Genomic DNA, 23137 nt, shown 5'->3' with positions numbered 1-23137 from the left:
CGGAATTAAGCTTTCCGTGAACTTCCTGTAGATTCACAATAGTGGCGAATATCTGCAGCTCAGGTGTAGGATGAGGGCGAAAGTTCGTTCTTCGAGCTTGTGGCTTGGTTTCTGAATGTTTCGTTACCAGGCTAGGTAACTTCTTCAGCAGAGTTTAGGGGACCTCAGTGTCTGCGTTGTTCTGTTTCAACAGACACATTGACCTACAACCAGCCTAGGAACCCCTCAGAATCCAAATCAACCACGCAGCAACCAGAGACGACACCGACCCTCAACCAACCCACGCAAGCCCCCCCTCCCAGCAGCAGTTCACCTCTCAGTGACCCTGACCTGATTTAACCTCCCCATTACAAGCCCCATCACAAACCCCTCACTGATGACTCACACCTGACCCATCACGAGACCCATCACGAGACCCTCACTCAACACTTCCACACCTGAAGCCCTTGTCAATAGAATGTCAACGCTGCTAACATCGGATGTTTTTGTTTTGACAACATATGGAGATGCAACCATTTCCCTTCTTATGTTTTACCCTTAGAATTAGAGTTAGAATTAGATGATACTGGTGGGGGGGAGAGGAATGTGTCTGGGAGTTTAGTTAGACATAACAATACTGTAGCTAGTGGGTGAACCAAGGTTAATGAAATAAGACCGTAGTGGTGAACCTATGGCACGCATGCCACAGGTGGCACACAGAGCCCTCTCTGTGGGCATGTGTGCCATCATCCCAGTCCTAGGCCTTTAGCTGGGTTTTATAAAACCTTTTCGCTTGAGGCCTCCGCCGCCGTGTGCAAAAAAAAAAGAAGGCTCAATCAATCAATCAATTTCAACTTCTCATGGGGAAAAAAAGATCTCGCAAAGTTGGAATTGATTGATTGAGCTTTTTAGTCCCACCCAGTCTGCCATTACCATAGCAGCCACGCCCACCCAATGGGCCACACCCACCCGGCACCTGACGATACATAAGTGGGTTTTGGGTTGCAGTTTGGGCACTCAGTCTCTAAAAGGTTCGCCATCACTGAAGTAAGAGATGATAAGAATTGGTGGGCTGGAGAACTGGAGGGAAAGCCTGCATTTCAAAGTCATTGGAGAATGTGATTTATGACTGTTAAATAGAGGAAGGAATTGTGCTTTGATACTATGTGCTCAGGGGAGGGGGAATTCAGATTTTGGCTTCGACCATGTAAGTGCCGATGTTATGCTTCTTGAATAAAGATTCTTTAAGGCAAACAATGCCTCAAAGTTCTTTGAAGAGTTTCATCTGTCGGAATCATGACACAGAACACTGACAACCCCTAGACACTGTTGAAGGTGTTATTACCTAGCCTGGTAACGACACCTTTGGAAACCAACCCACAAACTCGGAGAACGAACCTTTGCCCTGTAGATCCTATAGATTTCACAACTGTGGGACGGGAGGCTTAGATGTTGCAGGTGCAACTTGGGGAAGTGGGTCAACGCTTGTGATTTCAACCTGTAATTGTGCTTCCGGCTTAAGAGAGGCCTGCTCTCATTTCTTCCCCCACCTTGTTTTGCAGTGATATTCTTGAACCAACCTGGTACAGCAGCAACAGTCTGGCTGGCAGTGGTGAAGCCCTTTGCAACATCAACTCTTTTCTTCCTTATGAAGCATCCGCAGTGCATGACAAAAAAGCCTTGGTGGTCACTGGGGATTTCCTGGTAAGATAACATTTTTTAATGGGTCCCTCTCCTCTGTAGTACAGGTAGTCCTCGACTTACGTCCACAGCCGAGCCCAAAAATTAGGTGGCTAAGTGAGAGCTTCGTTAAGTGAATTTTGCCCCATTTGCCGACCTTTCCTGTTGCAGTTATTAAGTTAATCAATGCAGTGGTTAAGGTAAACACACGGTTGTTAAGCGAATCTGGCTTCCCCATTGACTCTGTTAGTCAGCTGGTCACAGGACACCAGGACACTGCAACCGTCATAAATATCAGCCAGTTGCCAAGTGTTCTAATTCTGATCACGTGACCATGGTGATGCTGCGATGGTTGTTAAGTGTGAAAAATGGTAATTGAAAAGTCATTTTTTTTCATGGCGGTTGTAAATTTGAACAGTCACTGAATGAACCATTGTAAGTCGAGGACTACCTGTAACCAGTTTTTGTTTGTGGAATATGGGATACTTTCCTGCACACTGATAGGAGAAATTCAGAAGAAGAGGTTTCTATCAAGGTGGGCACAAAAGCGTATTTTTTAATTAAGGGTCCACTGACTGCTCTAATGACTAAGGCAGGGGTAGGCAACCTTGGCTCTTTTATGACTCATGGACTTCAACTCCCAGAATTCCTGAGTCAGCTGACTCAGGAATTCTGGGAGTTGAAGTCCATGAGTCATAAAAGAGCCGAGGTTGCCTACCCCTGGACTAAGGTAGGACACCTACTGTATAATCCTAGATAAGGAAATCAGACCCCTGGGTTGTAAGTCTGGGCTTCATCATTCCCCAGGAGAAAATCTTTCACACGGAGGAGCACAAGAAAGCAAAGAGGAAGGAAGGCCTTTTGAAGCACCTGTGCTTTCGGACTGCGGACACCAGCAAGGACCATGGGAAACTCATTGAAAAAGCATTTGTGGAACTGGCCACCACCTGCCAAGCTGTGATCTGCTGCAGGGTCACACCCAAGCAGAAAGCCCTCATTGTGCAAATGGTGAAGAGACACAAGAACGCCATCTCCTTGGCCATTGGAGATGGGGCCAACGATGTCAACATGATTAAAAGTGAGTCTCCTGCCCTTTTTGGTCTCAGAGACACCGCCTTGAGTACCCAGGCTATGATTTTAAATTGGCTTTCCTCAGGACTAGCCATATAGGCTGTTGTCTGTGCTAGTTATGGCTCACAAAATTATAGTCCAAAACATTTGAATGCTGCCACGGTGGAGAAGGTGGGTTTGAATTTGCAGTTGATTAGATTTGCCTGGGTAAAGCAGAGGGCTTGGGGCTTGGCCAGGGCACGGCAGAACTGTCACCATGGAAATGTAAGTTTAACTTTTATACACACAGGGACTTCCGTTCCTGTGAAGAAAGAGCTAGATTGGTCTTACCGGTGGGAAAGAAAAGAAAGTGTGCTAGAGAGAGTTTGGACATTTGGGGTTGAGGACGTGTTAGATTTAGGATACTTTAGCAACCTTTTTGTAACGATTGCCTTTTGGCACATTGAGAGAGGTTTTATTCTTTAGAAAAGCTTCTAAGGTGGATGAATTCCACCCAACTAAGTTTCTTTAAAAGAACCAGGTAATGGGATAGCAACATCAACCATAAGGTTTTTTTTTAAAAAAAATTAACAAGATGGGCAAGACCCGGCAATTGAAGCCCCATCCCTTTTGTGTCCATGGGACAAGTGTGGAAACACATGAAAAGGGGCGGGGCTTCAATGGCCTGATCACTCCTCCCATTTTGATATTGACCTTCCCATGGATGTCATGATCAGCCCATTAGATTTCATCATGTAATGTTCCATGAGCCCCCTCAGTTGCAACTCGGTCGTTACTCTCTCATTGTTTGCCTTGTTTGCTTACTTATTTATTAAATTTATAGGCTACTCATCTCACCATCAAGTGACTCTTTTGATATGTCAAAAGACATATAGCTAGTGCTATAGATATGTCTATAGCACTAGCAATAGCTATAGCACTTAGACTTATATACTACTTCACAGTGTTTTACAGCCCTCTCTAAGCGCTATACAAAGTCAGCATATTGCCCCCAACAATCTGGATTCTCATTTTACCGACCTCGGAAGTAAGGAAGGTTGAGTCAACTTTGCACCGATTAGGATTGAACTGCAGGCTATGGGCAGAGTTAGCCTGCAATACTGCATTTTAACCACTGTGCCACCATTGCTCTATGCCAGAGATGTGCAATTTTGCCCCTATTAAAGGCCAGCTCACATGATAAATAAAAAGACTTTTATCTTTCAGAAGTCACATAATAAGTGGGGCCAAAGGAAGACAGTGTGAGATCATGGAAGGTCCCCCCTTTCCTCTCTTTTTCTAACATCTTTTTTATTTTTGTATACCTCCTGCTTTTCTTTTAAAGTCCTCAGGACCAATCTTGAAAATCCACACATAATTTTGGTTAGTATTTGGATGGAAGACTAAAAAAATCCCTGGCCTTTTCAACTTGAATTTGATTGGACACTATCTTTAGCTTTTTTTTAATTTCCAAGCATCAAGCAAGGGAGAACAATCCCTTACAAGAACAGAGTTCTTGCTGAGGATGGTTAAGAGTTGGGCAAAGTTGACTTCAACTTCACCATCACAGGGTTATCTACCTGGTTCATTGGGACAGATGGTGGCTTTCCACTCCTTTGGGCCTCTGGGAACTAAAGTTAGGTGATTTATTTATTTTATTTTTATTTTAATTCCATTTATATCCCGCCCTTCTCCGAAGACTCAGGGCGGCTTACAAGCTTAGCAGTAGCCTTCATTCTATGTATATGCCTGCTTATTAGGGCTTTCACACACACACCCCAGCGGCATTATTACAAAGTCAGCTTAATTGCCCCCAACAATCTGGGTCCTCATTTTACCTACCTCGGAAGGATGGAAGGCTGAGTAAACCTTGAGCCTGGTGGGATGCGAACCTGCACTAATTGCAGGCAGCTGGTGTTACTTAAGGAGGCATTAGCCCACTGCAAACAAGACTTGCAGTCCTCTGCAAGGATCCTTTCCTTTCCCAATCTCAATTACAAACCTCTGAGCTTAGCATCCAGTTTTGGTCACCACAGTGTAAAAAAGATCTTTGAGACTCTAGAAAGAGTGCAGAGAAGAGCAACGAAGATGATTAGGGGGCTGGAGGCTAAAGCGCATGAAGAACGGTTGCTGGAATTGGGTATGTCTTGTTTAATGAAGAGAAGGATGAGGGGTGACATGATAGCAGTCTTCCAATATCTCAGGGGCTGCCACAAAGAAGAGGGAGTCAAGCTATTCTCTAAAGCACCTGAAGGCAGGACAAGAAGCAATGGATGGAAACTAAAGGAGAGAAGCAACCTAGAACTAAGGAGAAATTTCCTGACAGTTAGAACAATTAATCAGTGGATCAACCTGCCTCCAGAAGTTGTGGGTGCTCCAACACTGGAAGTTTTTAAGAGACTGGACAACCATTTGTTTGAAATAGTGTAGGATTTCCCACCTGAGCAGGGGGTTGGACTAGAAGGCCTCCAAGGTCCCTTCCAATTCTGTTATTCTGTTAAATAATTGCTGGAGCCAAAATTGAAATGTGATCTAATATTAGCCCTTCCTCATGTTCTCTCTAGCTGCGGACATAGGGGTTGGAATCAGTGGGCAAGAAGGCATGCAAGCAGTGCAATGCAGTGATTATGCACTGGCTCAGTTCCGCTACCTTCAGAGGCTCCTCTTTGTCCATGGCAAGTGGTCCTACCTCCGGATCTCCAAATTTCTCCGCTACTTCTTCTTCAAGACATTTGCTGGCATGATGGTGCAAATCTGGTTTGCTTTCTATACAGGCTTCACGGCACAGGTGGGTGTTAATTCCCCTACCCCACCCCAAATCCTCCATTCTAATCTTTTCAGTCTGACTTTTGTTTCTGAGCTCATGTGATGTTGGGAAGCTCCCAGCCAAGCAGGGAGGTAGGCATGAATCCTTGCACAGCCACAAGAGCCATAAGCCTAACCCTCCCTTAATTTCCATGAAAAAATATCAGTTTGTTCCCAAGGGAAAACAAGCAGTCTGGGGAGATTCTTGTAATATAGGTAGAACACAATAAAGTTGCTAATGTGAACCATTCATGAGTGGATCCGGTTGCTTGTTTATACCCCACGCGCTTTCTCTGGTTTAGTAATTTTGTCACATTGCAAAGAATGCAGTAAGATTTGTCTAGCACAGGGGTGTCAAAATCAATTTCATTGAGGGCCACATCAGCATTGCGGTTGCCCTCAGGGGGTGTGTGTGGGCGTGGCCTACTGGGTGGGCATGGCTGGAGTGCGTGTGGCCTACTGGGTGGGCATGGTCAGCTCTACATCATTCGCGTCAAGGGTACCTATGGATGTTGTGATTCAGCATCAGCCTGTGATACCAGCAGCTGAGTCTGATGATTCTGAAGAGGAGGAGGAGGAGGGGTTTGGAGAGCCTTTGGTGTCAGAGGGAGGCTCTGATGCACTGCAGGACTCTCAGCCTGGCCCCTCCCATCATGTTCCTCATCAGACTCAGCCGTGTGAGTACAAGGTATTGGACGTAGATGATTCATAGCTGGATCTATTCAGGGACGCTAGGAGCAGGAGGCAATCCAGCAGAGTAGAACAGAGAAAGGCAATGAGGCAACTCGGTGAGAGGAGAAGAAGGTAATGAGAAGCCACGCCTTGGGACTGGTGATAAAAGGGGAAAGTGTGGGAGGTGCTGGTTGCTGAAGGCAACTGTTTGAAGATCTTCTGCTAGAGTCCTGGTCTGTTATTCCTGTTTAACTCTTGTTTGAACTTTTGGTTTAACTCTTGTTTGCACTTTTGATTTCTTTGTAAATAAATTTGGTTGGGTTTTTCCAGCCTGTTGACTATAAAAAGGGGTTGTCCCTGACATTCAAACAGGGACGGTTGTAGGCTGGAACAGAACAATGGGGGCCTGGGCAGGAGTCAGACAGATCTGAGGGTCTCTGGCAGAAGGAGATGGGACCCCGGGCCAAGTGCCAAGACATGGTCCACTGGAGGAGCCTCACTGTTCCTCTCAGGCCATGCGGGGGGGAGGGGCTGGACAGTGGTGCAGAGGTCAAATGCCCTGCCCAGCCCTCAAGCACCCACGGCACTAAGCCCAGCCCCACTTCTCCAAGGGGGCACCTAGCTGCACTTACCTCCACCTCAAGGCTGCTGCTGCTATGCTTGCTCTCCTTAGCCAGGTTGCTCATAATGGGTACAAGGGCAAAGTCAAGAGGGAGGCCCACTCCCTCTCCATGTGAGGAGACCTGGCTTTGTATCCAAAGTTTCCTTAGCAATAGGATGGGAGACCCCCCAGGATAGGCCAGGAGGAGGGGGAAAGGGGATGGTGAAAGGGCAGCAAGGAAGGATTAAGGCAGGACTTCCCTCAGACCCTCCCTCTCCTTCCTTCCTTCCTTCCTTCCTTCCTTCCTTCCTTCCTTCCTTCCTTCCTTCCTTCCTTCCTTCCTTCCTTCCTTCCTTAGAGTGGTGGGAAAATATTTGAGATGAGGGAGGGAGAAAAACAGGGAAGAAACGCAGCCGGGGAAGTGTCATCCTTTGTGAGGAATGAAGAAATGCACCATCGCCTGGAAATGGCCAGCACATGGCCTACTTCACATATCTGGTTTGGTGGGCTCTGGGGGAGGGGATACCATGAGCAGCATGAGAGTCAATGTTACCTGCATAATGCTGCCCAGCCCCCAGCCTGCCTGGTTGTGGCAGGCAGCAGGGCACTCTCCTCACAGTGCCGAGAGGCTGAGCCGGGTGGCATGAATCTGAAGAGAAGCACAATGCTGCCCAGCCCCTAGCCTGCCCGAAGTAGGCAGGGCCATGTGCTGGCCACTTCCAGGCGATGGTGCATTTCTTCATTCCTCACAAAGGGTGATGCCTCCCCAGCGTGCGCCCAGGGGGTGGGGCCGACGCGGCAGGGGCTGGTCCCTCGCTGTTTCCAGACAGCCTTGTGGAACTAACACTGAATGCATTTCAGCATAGATGGCCACCACGAAATTGTACATTAGCTCCTGGCAGGAGAAAGGGTTAAGAAGGCTCCCGCCTAGCAATTCTCAGAGTATATTTTTTGTACTGCGAACAGTTGCTTTAGTTTGGCAAGGGGTATGTCTATAGGGACATGGTGGCTCAGTGGGTTAGGACACTGAGCTTGTTGATCAGAAGGTTGGCAGTTTAACGGGTCGAATCCCGAGTGCCGCGTAACAGAGTGAGCGCCTGTTACTCGTCCCAGCTTCTGCCCACCTAGCAGTTCGAAAGCACGTAAAAAATGCAAGTAGAAAAATAGGGACCACTACGGTGGGAAGGTAACAGCGTTCTGTGCGCCTTTGACCACAGAGACGTCCTCGGACAAGCGCCGGCTCTTTGGCTTTGAAATGACTAGCACGCATGTGCAGGGAAACCTTTACCTTTACCTATGTCTATAGGAGAAACTGCTCAGAAGTAATTCTGTGTGTATTTCTTGGTTCTTGGGGCCTGATGCTGTGCACGCTTATATCAGCCACTATTATGGGGAAAGGGCAAGGAAGAGGCACAGTTAAAGAGAAGGAAGGAAACATAGTGGCCTTTATGTGTACAAAGCATTGTGCATATTGTATTGACGGATCAGCTGCATTGGAGAGCAAGGCTGGGCAAAGCATTTAAAGACACACTGCAAAGTGTGCTGGCATAAAAACAGCTTCCTCCTTGATGCTCAGAGGCAACCATGGTTTGCAGGGCTCCTGGCAGGATTTTTCCCCCCAGATTGTCTCCTTATGCAGATGCACATCCTCACTAGTAGCTGAATTGTTGTTGGTGCTCACACATAGCTCCAGAGACAAAGCCCTTGCCTTGATTAGTTGGCCATGAAAATCAACATAGGGAACCTATCTGTTTATCCTGTAATTTGTAGATTGACTAGTAGTGATTATTCACAAGGACTGTGGGCTTCCTCTGAAATAATTGCCATTCCCTGGCATATTGCCTTCCCAGAAAAGCCTCCCAACTTTAGGAATTTTTGTGAATGCAATGCACAAATGTGTTTTTCTTTTTTACATTCTCCTTCCTTCTATTGATAACCTTCCCCCACCACCACCACACACACAAACACAATCTAACAGACTCTCTGCAGTTTATAAACATACATTAATAATCCAGTGCAAACAGCCCCAATTTGGTTAAAGCGAATCAGCAAGAGCTCCTAAAAGCAAAACATCTACCAGTGATGTATGGTGTCCACTCCTTCATTTAAGCTGTCAAGTTTCCGAGGTATGGGCTTTTCAAGTGACTCTGAGGCATTGTTTACCTTAAAAGTCCTTTATTAGCCTAATACACCGGCAAATGCGTGCTCCAAGGAAGCTGGAATCTGAAATCTCCGCCCCTTGCACAATATATTAAAACACAATTCTCCACCTTTCTAATTTTGTCATCAATCGTATTCTCCAATTAATTTAAAGAATCAGTTTCCCTTCCATTAGAAAACCACCCAGGCCTTATCTTCTTCAGTTAGAGATGGCCTTGAAAGTGCAATCCTACTCGTCCCCCCTCCCAACCTTAAACTCAATCTCTTAAAGCAATACACAAGTTTAACATATGAAATGGCTACTTCTTCATCTCTTATCAAGCGTTGACATAAGCCCTCCAAGATAATTCACATTTTAGCATCTTCATGCACAATTTCCACAGGGAAGCTGTTCCACAAGGTAAGTGCAGCAGTTGAAAAGCTGCCTCCCAATTGCACAAAAGCTGAAGGCACCCAGCAATTTCTCCTAGGATGCAGATCCATTCCGATTAGGAGAGGCATTTCTTGAAATCAAGGTCCTTAGACTTCCTTTTCCCATTTAAATAATAATAATAATAATAATAATAATAATAATAATAATAATAATAATAATAATAATAATAATAATAATAATAATAATAATAAGAAGAAGAAGAAGAAGAAGAAGAAGAAGAAGAAGAAGTTGGAAGGGACCTTGGAGGTCATCTAGTCCAACCCCCTGCTCAGGCAGGAAACCCTATACCATTTCAGGCAAATGGCTGTCCAGTCTCTTCTTAAAAACCTCCAGTGTTGGAGCATTCACCACCTCTGGAGGCAGGTTGTTCCACCGGTTAATTGTTCTAACTGTCAGGAAGTTTCTCCTTAATTCTAGGTTGCTTCTCTCCTTGACTAGTTTCCATCCGTTGCTTCTTGTCCTGCTTTCAGGTGCTTTGGAGAATAGCTTGACTCCCTCTTCTTTGTGGCTGCCCCTGAGATATTGGAACACTGGTATCATGTCCCCCCTCACTCTTCTCTTCGTTAAACTACACTTACCAATTCCAGCAACCGTTCCCTATATGTTTTAGCCTCCAGTCCCCCAATCATCTTTGTTGCTCTTCTCTGTATCTTTGCATGTATCATATATATATATATATATATATATATATATATATATATATATATATATATATATATATATATATATATATATATATATATATGTGTGTGTGTGTGTGTGTGTGTGTGTGTGTGTGTGTGTGTGTGTGTGTGTGTGTGTGTGTGTGATATGTTAACTCTTAGATTACCTTGCTAGGCCCCAAACATGGGGCAAATCTTTATTTCCTGTTTTCAGCCTTATCTCAAAGGCCATCGAACAGGCTGTAGTCACACCGGACAGTTCATATATTTGTGTAAATTACTAACAAAGCATATCAGCCTCCCTAAATTCTTTGTTAGCAGTCTGTGGCCTGGTAACGGTCCACAGTGTGTTGGGAACCGGTCCTCAGCCCATTGGGAACTGGTCTGCACAAGGATCAGGCGAGTGAGCAAGCACACAACAATCCATTTGCGCAAGCAGTGGACGCACGTACAAAACCATCTCTTCCCCCCCTGCCCCACCACTGCTGCCACTGTTGCTGGTCTGCTGAGCCGCAAACGTTGGGGACAATATATGGAATGCTTTTAATTTATTAGCAGCCCATCTTACATTCATGACTCTGGACAGCTTACAGGTGCTCCCTAACTTAAAACTGGTTGCTTAGTGACCATTCAAAGTTACAGTGGATCCCACAAAAGGTTCTTGCAACCTGGTTCCAAAGTTCTGATGGCCCTCAGTGTCACATGAACACATTTCAGGCGCAGAGCAACCAGCCTGTTTGCCGTGTCCCACAATCATGTGACTGTGTTTTATGACCTTTTTTTGCCAAAACGTCACGTTTAGTTTCAGTTTGGGGGGGAAAAATGTCCCATAGCAAACAATAGGTTCATTTAATGAGCAAGGTTTCACTTAATAACTGTGGTGACTCACTTAACAACTGCCACAGAAAGGTCATAAAATCAGGTTGGTCAAATGATGATCTACTGCACAACCCTCGTGATTGACAACCATTATGGGCAGAATCCACTATGGTCCTAAGTTAAGAACTTAGGTGTCCACTCTCAAATATCGTATTTAGGATACGATAAGATATGAATTTTCCTTTTTTCTTTTAAAATATATTTTCCGTGCAATGCACTGAGATATTTTAGCCCAGGAAGTGTGTTAAACAAATAAATAGATATTTCAGAATGGTTGAAAGAATGGAAGAAGAGCAAAGGGCAAAAAAACTGGTTCACTTTAGAGGCATAATCGTAGCTGTGTTCAGATTTTAAAGATATTTTTTTCCTGTTCTGATTCTGGATAATGCTTTCATATAGAATGTGCTGAGGAAGAAAATGATAGTCCTGGGCATGGATTTCAAGGTATCTCTTTAATGTTCTCTTTCTTTCTTTTTTCCCCCCTCTTTCCATTCAGCCTCTGTTGGAGGGCTGGTTCCTCGCTCTTTATAATGTTGTCTACACCTCGTTCCCAGTCTTGTGTTTGGGCTTGTTTGAACAGGTAAGTATCTTTGCATTGTGCAGTGTTTTACACCAGAGGTTCCCAACCTTTTTGGGCACCTGGGACCGGTTCCATGGAGAGAGGTTTTTCCGTGGACCGGAAGGGGCGTGGTTTTGTGTGCTGCCTGCAACTTGCAGATGGGGCTTTGCTTGTTTGTGCGGCCCGGTTGCTGGCATGCCGTGGCCCGGTACTGGTCCATGGACCGGGGGTTGGGGATGTTGTGATTCCATGCCAGCCTGTGATCCCGGCAGCTGAGTCCGGGGAATCAGAGGAGGAGGAGGAGGAGGGGCCTGGGGAGCCATCAGAGTTGGAGGGAGGCTATGGTGAGTTACAAGACTTACAAAGTGAGGAAGAACCTGGCCTCTCCACTCCTGATCAAGCTGAAAGCCAGCTGTGCTGGGAGGCTGAGTCAGACTCAGAAAAAGCACAGCTGGAAGACCTCAGAGATGCACGTAAACATAGACAGGTCACAGGAGTAAATCAGAGGGAGGCAATGGGGTGACTCCAGGGGAGAAGGAGAAAGCAGTGAGAAGCCACGCCTTGGGGGCTGCGTAACAAAAAGGGAATGTGTGGGCAGGGCTGGTTGCTGGAGGCAACTGTTTGCAAAGAACTTCTGTATCAAGAGATGATGGTCTGTTTATTTTACCAGTGATTTATTTCCTGTTTAGCTCGTGCTCTGTTTTGTTTGTGGACAAGGTCTGTAATTAAAAATAAAAAGGGTTTATTTTTCCAGTCTACTATTAAAAGAGGGGTTGCCTTGTGAAGTAACAAGGATGGACATTGGCTGGGACAGAACAGTGGACCCCTGTTTTACACTGTATCATTTTAACTGTAAATTAAATCAATGGTCACTGGTATGTTCGTAAACATCTTTTACCTCCCTAATGCAAAATGAAAATGAAAATGTGCATCCCTGGTTTAAAGACAACCAAGAAATATTCCACTTAGCCAGAACCTCAAACAGCGCTGTTCCAAGCAGCCTTTTCCTTCGTTCTTTCTCCCATTAGGATGTGAATGACAAGAAAAGTCTGCAGTTCCCTGAGCTCTACAAGGCGGGTCAAAAAGACCTCTTCTTCAATTTTGGAATATTCTTTGTGTCGTTCATCCATGGATCCTTTGTCTCTTTGGCCAACTTCTACATCACCATGTGGGCCATGGGGGACAGATCGGGCGTCCGGGTCACCGGTGATTATCAGTCCTTTGGCATGATTGTTGCAACCTCTGCCATCTTGACAGTTATAGCTGAGGTGAGTAGCTTTGTGTGGTGGTGGGAAGGTTGAGCGCGGTAGAATTTCTCCATGAATTCCTCTGGGAGTCGATTTAGGAGCAGATGCCTCCGCAAACATCCCTAAAGATACTGCCCAGAGATAGTCCGGAGTTGGCACAAAATCAGATGAATAAATAGCTGGCTCAGGATTGTGCATGGTCATTCCAGGAAGTGCTGAGAACGGGAAGAAACCCTTCTAAGAAATATCCTGTCTCTACTATAAGCACATCAGGGTGCTTTTTTTAAAAAAAACAAACCATAAAATTAAGAAAGCTTTATATTTTTTTTAATCCCCTTTGTTCAATCTTATCCAATTTGCTTTTTCCCCAAAATTTTTATTCTGGATCTTATGTTTGTCTTCCATATTTTATTTTATTTTTTTAAAAAAAAAACTTGTACCTACCCATTCTCTAGCTTAAAAAGCATACAGTCCTGGCAATAGGGACACTAAGGCAAAGCTGATGTTTGACAATCCATAGAAGCGTAGAATTTTGGAGTTACAAGAATCATCTACTCCAACCCTCTGAAATCTATCAGAAAATCAACTGAAGCATCCTTGAGATGTCCAGCCTCTTTTTAAAATTCTTCAGAGAATTCCCATTGTTCTACAATTCTTATTATCAGGAAGTTTTTCTACATATATACAGTGGTACCTTGAATATTCCACTGCTTTGAAACTCATCAAATTTGGTATTCAGCACATTCTGACATAAATGTGCAGGTACACATCGTTCGTTTGGTACTCAGTGCACAAGCTAGAACTTTAGTATAGAACAGAAGGGACCTTAGAGACCATCTAGTCCAGCCCCCTGCTCAAGCAGGAGAACCTATACCATTTCAGATAAGTGACTGCAAGCTGTTCCACTGGTTAATTGTCCTCACTGTTAGGAAGTTTCTCTTTAATTCCAGGTTGCTTCTCTCTTTGATTAGTTTCCAACCATTGTTTCTTGTCCTGCCCTTGGGGGCTTTGGAGAATAATTTGACCCCCTCTTCTCTGTGGCAGAGAAGAGGGGGTCAAATTATTTTAAAGACTAGTCAAACCCAAGTCCTGCAGCCGTTCTTCATATGTTTTAGTCTTCAGGTCTTTGATCATCTTAGTTGCTCTTCTTTGAACTTTTTCCAAAGTCTCTACAAAAAAGATGTTGAAATTTTGGAAAAAGTTCAGAGAAGAACAACTAAGATGATCAAACCTGTTGGTGTCAGCTTGCTTTATGACTCACTACATCATTCCTAAGGGGAAATATTTGTTTGGTACTCAATGTATGGCAGTGAAAGTTGGACCATAAAAAAGGCTGAACGCCAAAGAATTGAGGCCTTTGAACTTTGGTGCTGGAGAAGACTCCTGCGAGTCCCTTGGACTGCAAGGCGATCAAACTGGTCAGTCCTAGAGGAGATCAACCCTGAGTATTCTTTAGAAGGCCAGACCCTGAAGCTAAAACTCAAATACTTTGGCCACCTAATGAGAAGGAAGGACTCACTGGAGAAGAGCCTAATGCTGGGAAAGATTGAGGGCAATAGAAGAAGGGGACGACAGAGAATGAGGTGGCTGGATGGAGTCACTGAAGCAGTAGGCGTGAGCTTAAAAGGACTCCAGAAGATGGTAGAGGACAGGAAGGCCTGGAGGAATGTTGTTCATAGGGTCGCGATGGGACAGACACGACTTCGCAGCTAACAACAACAACTCATCCTGCCTCCCAGAACCAATGAATGATGAGTACCAAGGTACCACTGCATTTATACAAAATCTAGATAGATGTGCCTATGATTTCTAGTGCTATTTTCTATGCTCACAGGAAGTGGGTCCTAGCCATTTTACTGATGGCAACTTTTACATATCAATAGAAGAGAATATTTGTAGCTCAAGGTTGAACTGTCCTTGGTGATTGGTTGTTTCTTGCAAAGGTTTCATTACCCAAATAAGTAACATTATTAGTGCAATGTACCTAGCTGGGTAATGAAACACCTGCAAGAAAACAACCAAGCTCAGAGGGTACCAAGGACCCAACTTTTACATATCTGAACCTTGGCATCACATGTCCCATCAGTCTTTCCCTCACACTGAATATTCCCGGGTTCTTCAGCCTGGTTTCTTAGGTTATCCCCAGCTTGTCCTAGGAATGTTGTGTGGTGACTTCAGTTCTCTTGAGCCTGATCTTCCTTCAGAGTGACCGTCCATGGGAGTTTGTTCCTTAAGCAGGAGCAGCCCAGCCATTCCCACTCAACCTGTAACACCATCAACATCCTGAATATCTGCTTGGTAATGGTGGGGCTGTTTTGAGAAACATTTTTTGCAGATCTGTGCCACTGTCAAGCAGGCTGGGAAATTATCACTTACTGCCCCACTTCCTTTTTATAATAATAGCAATAATAGTAACAACAACAACAACAACAACAATAATAAAAGTTGGAAGGGACCTTGGAGGTCATCTAGTCCAACCCCCTGCTCAAGCAGGAAACCCTATACCATTTCAGACAAATGGTTGTCCAGTCTCTTCTTAAAAACTTCCAGTGTTGGAGCATTCACAGCTTCTGGAGGCAGGTTGTTAACACTGGTTAATTGTTCTGTCAGGAAATTTCTCCTTAGTTCTAGGTTGCTTCTCTCTTTGGTTAGTTTTCTTCCAGAGACCAACAATTACAGGTAGTCTTCGACTTATAACCATTTGTTTACTGACTGAGGTTACAACGGCACTGAAAAAAGTGACATGATTGTTTTTCACACTTTATGACCATTGCAGCATCCCCGTGATCACGTGATCAAAATTTCACTTGGCAACTGGGATGTATTTATGACGGTCGCAGTGTCCCGGGGTCATGTGATCCCCTTGTCCCGGGGTCATGTGATCCCCTTTTGCAAACTTCTGACAAGAAAAGTCAATGGGGAAGCCGGATTCACTTAACAACCATATTACTAACTAATAGCTGCAGTGAATCACTTAACAACTGTGGCAAGAAAGGTTGTAAAATGGGGCCAAACTCACTTGACAACTTTCTTGCTTAGCAATGTTAATGTTGGCCTCAATTATGGTCGTATGTCGAGGACTATCTGTGAGGGGGAAAATGCATTTTCATGCCATCACTCTTTGGACGGATTCTATGAAACAGAATCCTACTCACCTCCCATCTGTTTCTGTTCATTTTCATTGGGGGGTTGGGAAGAAGTTTACCAAAACAGCTATGGAGACAGAGAATTCAAGAAGACCCATTTTTACAGAGTCTCTCTCAAAAACTTTCTCTTGATCTCAGAACTGTCAAAAGCGTTCCCATGAAATCATAACCTGAATGAAATGAGCTTGACCCTCTGCTCGACTAGGTCTATTTGATCCCCCTCAGGATTAGTTGACTACCTCAGTTGATTCCATCTTAATTTCCCTTAACCCAGTTAAATGCATTATGGGAACAGGATCTGCATGTCTGACACTGTAGCATTTATTTTAAAGCAGACATGCCAAACACAAGGCCCGGGGGCCAGATCCAGCCCGTGAAGTGGTTTCATGTGGCCCCCGAAGCCAACCTGGAAACAGTGAGGGAACGGTCCCTGCTGCCTTGGCCCTGGCCCAGAGACCCTCCTTCTGCCAGAGACCCCCAGATCTGTCCCACTCCTGCCCAGGCCCCCATAGGCACCCTTGATGCGAACGATGTAGAGCTGGCCATGCCCACCCAGTAGGCCATATGCACTCTATCCACGCCCACCCAGTAGGTCATGCCCACCCTGGCCATACCCACCCGGCCCCTCAAGGGCAACCACAATGCTGATGTGGCCCTCAATGAAATTGAGTTTGACACCCCTGTTTTAAAGCAATCTAAGGTGGGATATAGCATCATTTCAAAATAGGGAATGAATGCAGTGGAAATGAGTGGTTTTGCTGCATGGATCACATATGCCCAAGTTTTACAGACACTCTTTCCATTCTCAATGTCTATGGAGGTTCTCAGTCATCCAGGTATGATTGTCCCAAAGGTGTTCTCTCTCTCTCTCTCTCTCTGTCTCTCTCTCTCTCTCTCTCTCTCTCTCTCTCTCTCTCTCTCTCTCTCTCTCTCTCTCTCTCTCTCTCTCTCTCTCTCTCTCTCTCTCTCTCTCTCTCCCTCTCTCTCTCTCTCTCTCTCTCTCTGTCTCTCTCTCTCTCTCTCCTCTCTCTCTCTCTCTCTCTCTCTCTCTCTCTCTCTCTCTCTCTCTCTCTCTCTCTCTCTCTCTCTCTCTCTCTCGAGGCAACTGGACTTTCTTGTGTTTCTTTTGAAGATGTTTTGCTTCTCATCCAAGAAGCTTCTTCATTTCTTTCAAGTGCAATCACTGCTATTTCTTCTCTCTCTCTCTCTCTCTCTCTCTCTCTCTCTCTCTCTCTCTCTCTCTCTCTCTCTCTCTCTCTCTCTCTCTCTCTCGGCAACTGGACTTTCTTGTGTTTCTTTTGAAGATGTTTTGCTTCTCATCCAAGAAGATTCTTCAGCTCTAACTGGAACCAAGAAAGGCTCCACACACATTGTCACTACTCAGGTGACCCTGGTTTCAACGACGCTCTAAAGCAGGGGTCTTCAAACCTGGCCCCCTTTATGACTTGTGGACTTCAGCTCCCAGAATTCCTCAGCCAGCTTGCCTGGCTGAGGAATTCTGGGAGTTGAAATCCACAAGCCATAAAAGGGCCAAGTTTGAAGAGCCCTGCTCTAAAAGAATGCAAATGACCAGCTGTCTGCAAGGAATATAAATCCTTCCATTCCCTTCCATCCAGTCAGAGCTGAAGAAGCTTCTTGGATGAGAAGCGAAACGTCTTCAAAAAGAAACACAAGAAAGTCCAGTTGCCTCCTGAGAGAGGGAAAAATAACCATTTTGGGGGTCTTTCCATTCTCCTCACTAGTATGTATGTATTTATTTATTTATTTATTTATTTATTTATTTATTTATTTATTTATTTATTTCCTGCCTTTATGATTTTTGCAAATAACTCAAGGAGGCAAACATATCCAACATACCTTCCTCCTCCTATTTTCCCCACAACAACAACCCTGTGAGGTGGGTTGGGGTGAGAGAGGGTGATTGGCCCAGGTTTTACCCCTCTTCTACCCCAAATCCTTCACTTGTCCCAGTACAATTCTGACAGTGTCTTTTTTCCCCCCACACCTTCCTTCCTTCCTTGCATAGATCATGCTGGAGATGAAATTCTGGACCCTCGTCTCTTCCCTGGCCATCTTGATCAGTCTGGGGCTTTATTGTCTTTTCACGTACATCACTCAAAACTTCCATGCCTTCACAACCTCTCCCCAGATGTTCCCTTTTCCTGGTAAGTGACCTCCAGATGTAACTGTTAGGAGTTTTCTCTTGCATATGCAGATCTAAGCTGCAACCTTGGTTGACTCCTGGGAGGTCTGGGGTCGTATTTACAATCTGGTCCCAAGATGTTAAAAGAAAGAGAATGAGTAAAGTAAATTGGATCCCTTATTTACTTTCTCCCAACTTCTCCCGCCATAAAGCCATAATGTTCATATTAAAATGGGGTGGCAGCAACAATCTAAGAAACAGGTTGGCTGGTTTACCCCAGAAGCCAGAAGAAGGGCTGGACCCTTTGTGGTCTATTGTGATTAATCTGTTCTCTGTCTTATTGTCATCAGATTGAGCCCTAAAACAGCTTGCAGGTAGTCCTTAACTCACAACCTTTTGTTTTGTGACCATTTGAAGTTCCAAGGGCGCTGAAAAAAAAGCGACATGACCGATTTTCACACGACCATTGCAAGCATCCCCACGGTCACAAGATCAAAATTCAGACGCTTGGCAACGGGCATGTATTTATGACGGTTGCAGGGTCCCGCGGTCATGTGATCCCCTCTTGGGACCTTCTGACAAGCAAAACCAATGAGGAAGCCAGATTCACTTAACAACTGCTTTACTAACTTAACAACTGCAATGATTCACTTAACAACTGTAGCAAGAAAGCTCACTCAGTGAGGCAAAACTAACAATTGTCTGGCTTTGCAATGGAAGTTTTGGGCTCAATTATGGTGGTAAGCCGAGGACTACCTCTTTGTTTGCACAGCACACTGTTACGCAAACTCAGGTTGAAGGTTTAGCAAGCTGTGTGAATTGGCCTCCTCACAGCATCCTCCTTTCTCTTCCAGAGGCTACCAGGAATGCTCTGACTGACCCAACTGCTGTCCTTGTCGTCTTGCTGTGTATTGTGGTGAACATCGTCCCCTCCCTTGCAGTCCGTTTTGTGTACAATACCATCAGCCCCCCAACTATGTCAGAGGTGAGTCCACCCTTGCAAAGACAGCAGGCATCAGAAGAGACCATTCCAGTTGCCAGGAAGGATGGAAGGATAGCCACAGATGAGGGACTTTGGCTTGATGAATTGGCTTAAAAGGCAGGCTTTTTAACGATGAGTGTGTTGGATGCTGCTGCTCTGGTTTGATTCTGATTTCGTGTATTATGTGAACTCAGAAGCTAGATAATGTCAGTATCCAGTTAGGGACACTGTGCAAATCTAGCCTTGATTTCTCTGGATTTAGGGCAAAAGTTGGCCAATTGGGTAAAAGTCGGAGGCCTTTTCACTTTGGTGCAGCATTTCTCAGCCGTAGTAACTTTAAGATGTGTGGACTTCAACTCCCAGAGTTCCCCAGCCAGCATAACAGTCCAGAAAGTCAACAGGAGATGTGTTTGCAGGGAAGGGCCCAAAAAAGCCAAGGTGATAACCACATCCATATGTTGGGAAGCTGCCAACTAGGTTGGAAGGAGAGGGGTCAAACATGGGCTTAGCTTAGCATCCTTGTGCAGCCACAAAAGACATAGGTTTGACATCCACCAAGATCCATGAAGCCTTATCTGATCATTCCTAGGGGAAGGCAAGCACTCTCGGGAGATTCTCGTAAGTTATGAGAGAGAATAGAGTTGCTTACTTTAGCTAATTATGAGTGGCTCTGGTTGCTTGCACCTGGTTGCTTGCATGTGACACATATACAAAAGGGTAGGGCTTTGGCCATGTAGTTATGACTGCTATCTGATTTACTTTGAGCCCCTGCCTGCAGACATCCCTGGTTACTAGGCTGATCTGGACTCGAAGGAAAATTTACTTGCTAGGATAAATCTTTGGGTTCCCCCAAAAACCTGCTCATAACCTTGTTGTAGAGAGAATGTTCTATTTTAGCCACAGCAAAATCTGCATTCCCAGAAAGTATTAACGCTTAGTAAGTAGATCCCTCCCAACTTGAAAATGTCCTGACAGAGTGAGATGCTGAGATCTGAGGGCGTATGGGAGCTGTAGTTTATCCCAGAGGGAGGATCGCAGAATCAGGGAGACTGGTACATAAGATTTATGCCGATCCATCTTCCTTCTTCCTTTCCTTTCAGATGTTTCAAATCCGGGAGATCCAGAAGAAGCAATCCACAGTGGAGCTGACATATCACAACAGCAGGAATTCGCTCCTGAGGCGTTCCGGCTACGCCTTTTCCCACAAGGAAGGGTACGCCCAACTCATCTCCAAGGGAGCCAGTCTGCGGAGCAAGAGTGTCCCTATCCGCAGCCAACTGAACGGCTTGTACAGCACCCACAGCCCTGGAAAAGGGAACCCACTGCTTACTCAGATCAACGCTGCCCCTAAGGAAGTTTCTGCAGAGCAGAAGGCCCAACTCAGTTGAAGGAGACAAAGCCTATTACTGATAACAGGAAGGGCCATCGCTGGGCCTGTATTCCCTGTCCTGCACAGGGGTGACTTTTGCCTGAATGCTACGGTTTTTCCTGAGACAGAGGATTGCACTCGGCAGAAGCTTTCCATGGACAGTGTCTGTTTGTCTTTCCCGAAGGTCTGAGTTCGAACCTTAGAGACATCTGACTCAGACTTCATTGATCAGATCTTCTTGTCCTTTTTTTTCTTCTTCTGCCATATCCGAAGGTTTACTTCTAGTCTGTGCAATATTCTTGCGAGTGATAACCCATCTTGGCTAGTTTACATAGAGACTATGTTTACATAGTCAGGGTCTACTGCTACTGGCCTGTGCCACCCTAACAAAACAGTGTTTGCTCTGGTTTCAAATCTGGAAGGCTTTGCAGATCTCAGTCTGAGGTTCTTGTCTCTAGGTGGCCTTAAAAGCCTCTGAACTGTGCAGGGTAGCTCCTGATAAAGGAGAAAATGCTTGCTTGCAGAAAGCCACCATTCCAGGCTGGAGGTCTTCCAAATTCCAGTTATGGAAAGGGCAGATAGTGCAGGGCTTTTCAAGCAGTGGTATAGGGTACCACCTGTGGTACATTGGCACCTGGTAGGTGGTATGCGACCGTCCTAGAAAAGTGGTAGCAGAGGAGGGGAATGAGCTGAACCAGTGGCAGCACCGCATAAGCCTGAGCGAGAGATGGCTGGAGCTGCAGGGCTGTCAGGGCTCAGCGGAAGCACCAGGATCAGCGCTTCTTCGGGGCTGTCAGGGCTCACCAGAAGTGCCAGGATCAGCGCCAGGCTCCAGCTGAGCCCAGAAGAAGCACTGATCAGCTGGAATGTTGTAGCATCTCCAGGGTCTTGTGATTTACATTCAGATGTTTGGCAACTGATTCATATTTATGACGGTCACAGTGTCCCAGGGTCATGTGAAGTGACCAAAACCTGCTGCAACCACCCAGCAAAGGGGGGGGGAAATAAAAACCAAACACCCCACCCCCCCACCCCCCACTGCCAATCCTCAACAGAAATGCTCACAACAATGAAAACCTCGGACAGGAGGAAGAGCGCCGCCGGGCAGGCAGGCAGGTGTCTTGCTTGGCTGTGGCTTGGGGTGCCCTTTTTTCAGTGCCATTGTAACTTCGAACAGTCACTAAGCGAACTGTTGTAAGTCGAGGACTACCTGTACTTCGTCACTTTTTTTCTTTTTTTTTTTTGGTCATCAAGTTTTTGAGACCTTGTTAGGTGACTGGTGATACTCGGATGTTGCCATATCCCAAAAGTGGTACAATGGGTGACAAGGTTGAAAAGCCCTGAGATAGTGAATGCCGGGAGAAAGGCATGCAATAACTTTAAGAGAGTTGGACTTCAGCTCCCAGAATTCCTCATTCACCATGTCTCTCACGGTCACTTGTAGTGTTTCAGACATATGAGCCTGAACAGTTAAATTGGTTTACAAAGCCAAGTCCAAGTATCGCTGTGCCAAAAAAAAATTCTCTCCCAAATGAGAGAAAAGGCTATGGCATCCAGCACACTTTTCATAACGATTACTGTTCAAAGGTCTCTGGAAAGTCCATAAATAGGTCACCATTGCAATAGCCTTCTTCTGTTTGTTGTCCCCGGTGTCTGGTGTTTAAGTTTCATTTCCTTAACTTGTGAAATGTCAATTAATATAATTTGAGAAAGTAAGAGAAGGGCAGCCGGATCCGACAAAATTACTATCTAATTTAGAACAAACATGCGAAGAGCAGGTTGGGAACTCTGTGGAAGTTACCCCAACAATCAGTCCTCGTGCCAGCTGTCTATTGCCAGCATTTGGTATCTAGAGATAGACTGCTCCTGTTTATGGATAGCTTCTACTCAGCAATCATGTCTTTACAGGCAGAGGGCAGAGAATAAAAGTAATACGATGGTGTAATTTTCAATCTACTTTTTAAGATATATTTTAAAAAGTAGGCCTTCACCGAGCTTTTCTGGCTGTGAGAAAGGTGTACAAGATGTGTTTTCCTATTTCTTTTAAAAATATAATAAACATATTTTTTAAGAAACACCCCCTTTTAACATTGAATTTGTTCATAAGAACCTTCCTTCCTTCCTTCCTTCCTTCCTTCCTTCCTTCCTTCCTTCCTTCCTTGTTGCATACTAGATAAAGAACCAACATCCTTTTGGAAGTTGCTGAATAACCACTTCAAACACCCTCAGCTGCCATAGTTTGTTGTGAACTCTGCTCGGAGTTGTAGTTCAATAATTTCTGAAAGGTTATTGTTTACATATAATGTATTATTTAGTTTATACTGGGTGTCACATTGAGTGGATCCTCCATGTCAGGGCTTTTCAACCAGTGGTACGGGTACCACCTGTGGTACATTGGCACCTGGCAGGTGGTACGCGACCATCCTAGAAAAGTGGTAGCGGGGGAGGGGATTAATCTGAACCAGTGGCAGCACCGCACAAGCCTGAGCGAGAGATGGCTGGAGCTGCATGGCTGTCAGGGCTCAGCGGAAGCGCCAGGATCAGCGCCAGGCTGGAGCTCAGCACTGATCCTGGCGCTTCTGAGCCCAGAAGAAGCGCCGATCAGCTGGAATGTTGCAGCATCTCCAGGGTCTTGTGATTTACATTCAGATGCTTGGCAACTGATTCACATTTATGATGGTCACAATGTCCCAGGGTCATGTGAAGTGACCAAAACCTGTTGCAACCACCCAGCAGACGGGGGGGGGGGAGAATAAAAACCAAACACCCC

The 23137-nt window shown here is 45.3% G+C and overlaps 1 protein-coding gene across 1 annotated transcript in view; it reads left to right on the top strand.

The window, feature by feature from the left end:
* Positions 1–22197, top strand: part of ATP8B3 (ATPase phospholipid transporting 8B3) — a 56826-nt gene extending 34629 nt beyond the window's left edge. Inside the window, exons 15-22 of the mRNA XM_081345824.1 lie at positions 1542–1683; positions 2467–2737; positions 5274–5497; positions 11418–11501; positions 12509–12748; positions 17900–18038; positions 18871–19001; positions 20099–22197. Coding sequence (XP_081201950.1) covers positions 1542–1683; positions 2467–2737; positions 5274–5497; positions 11418–11501; positions 12509–12748; positions 17900–18038; positions 18871–19001; positions 20099–20386 — 1519 coding nt within the window. The 3' untranslated portion in view covers positions 20387–22197. The remainder of the gene's footprint in view (positions 1–1541; positions 1684–2466; positions 2738–5273; positions 5498–11417; positions 11502–12508; positions 12749–17899; positions 18039–18870; positions 19002–20098) is intronic.
* The last annotated feature ends 940 nt before the right edge of the window (positions 22198–23137 follow it).

This window comes from Vipera berus, assembly GCF_964194415.1.
Source record: "Vipera berus genome assembly, chromosome: 1".
In the NCBI taxonomy this organism is placed as follows: Eukaryota; Metazoa; Chordata; class Lepidosauria; order Squamata; family Viperidae; genus Vipera; species Vipera berus.
Note: the sequence above shows the minus strand (reverse complement) of the source record. Positions and strands in the feature narration are given on the sequence as shown.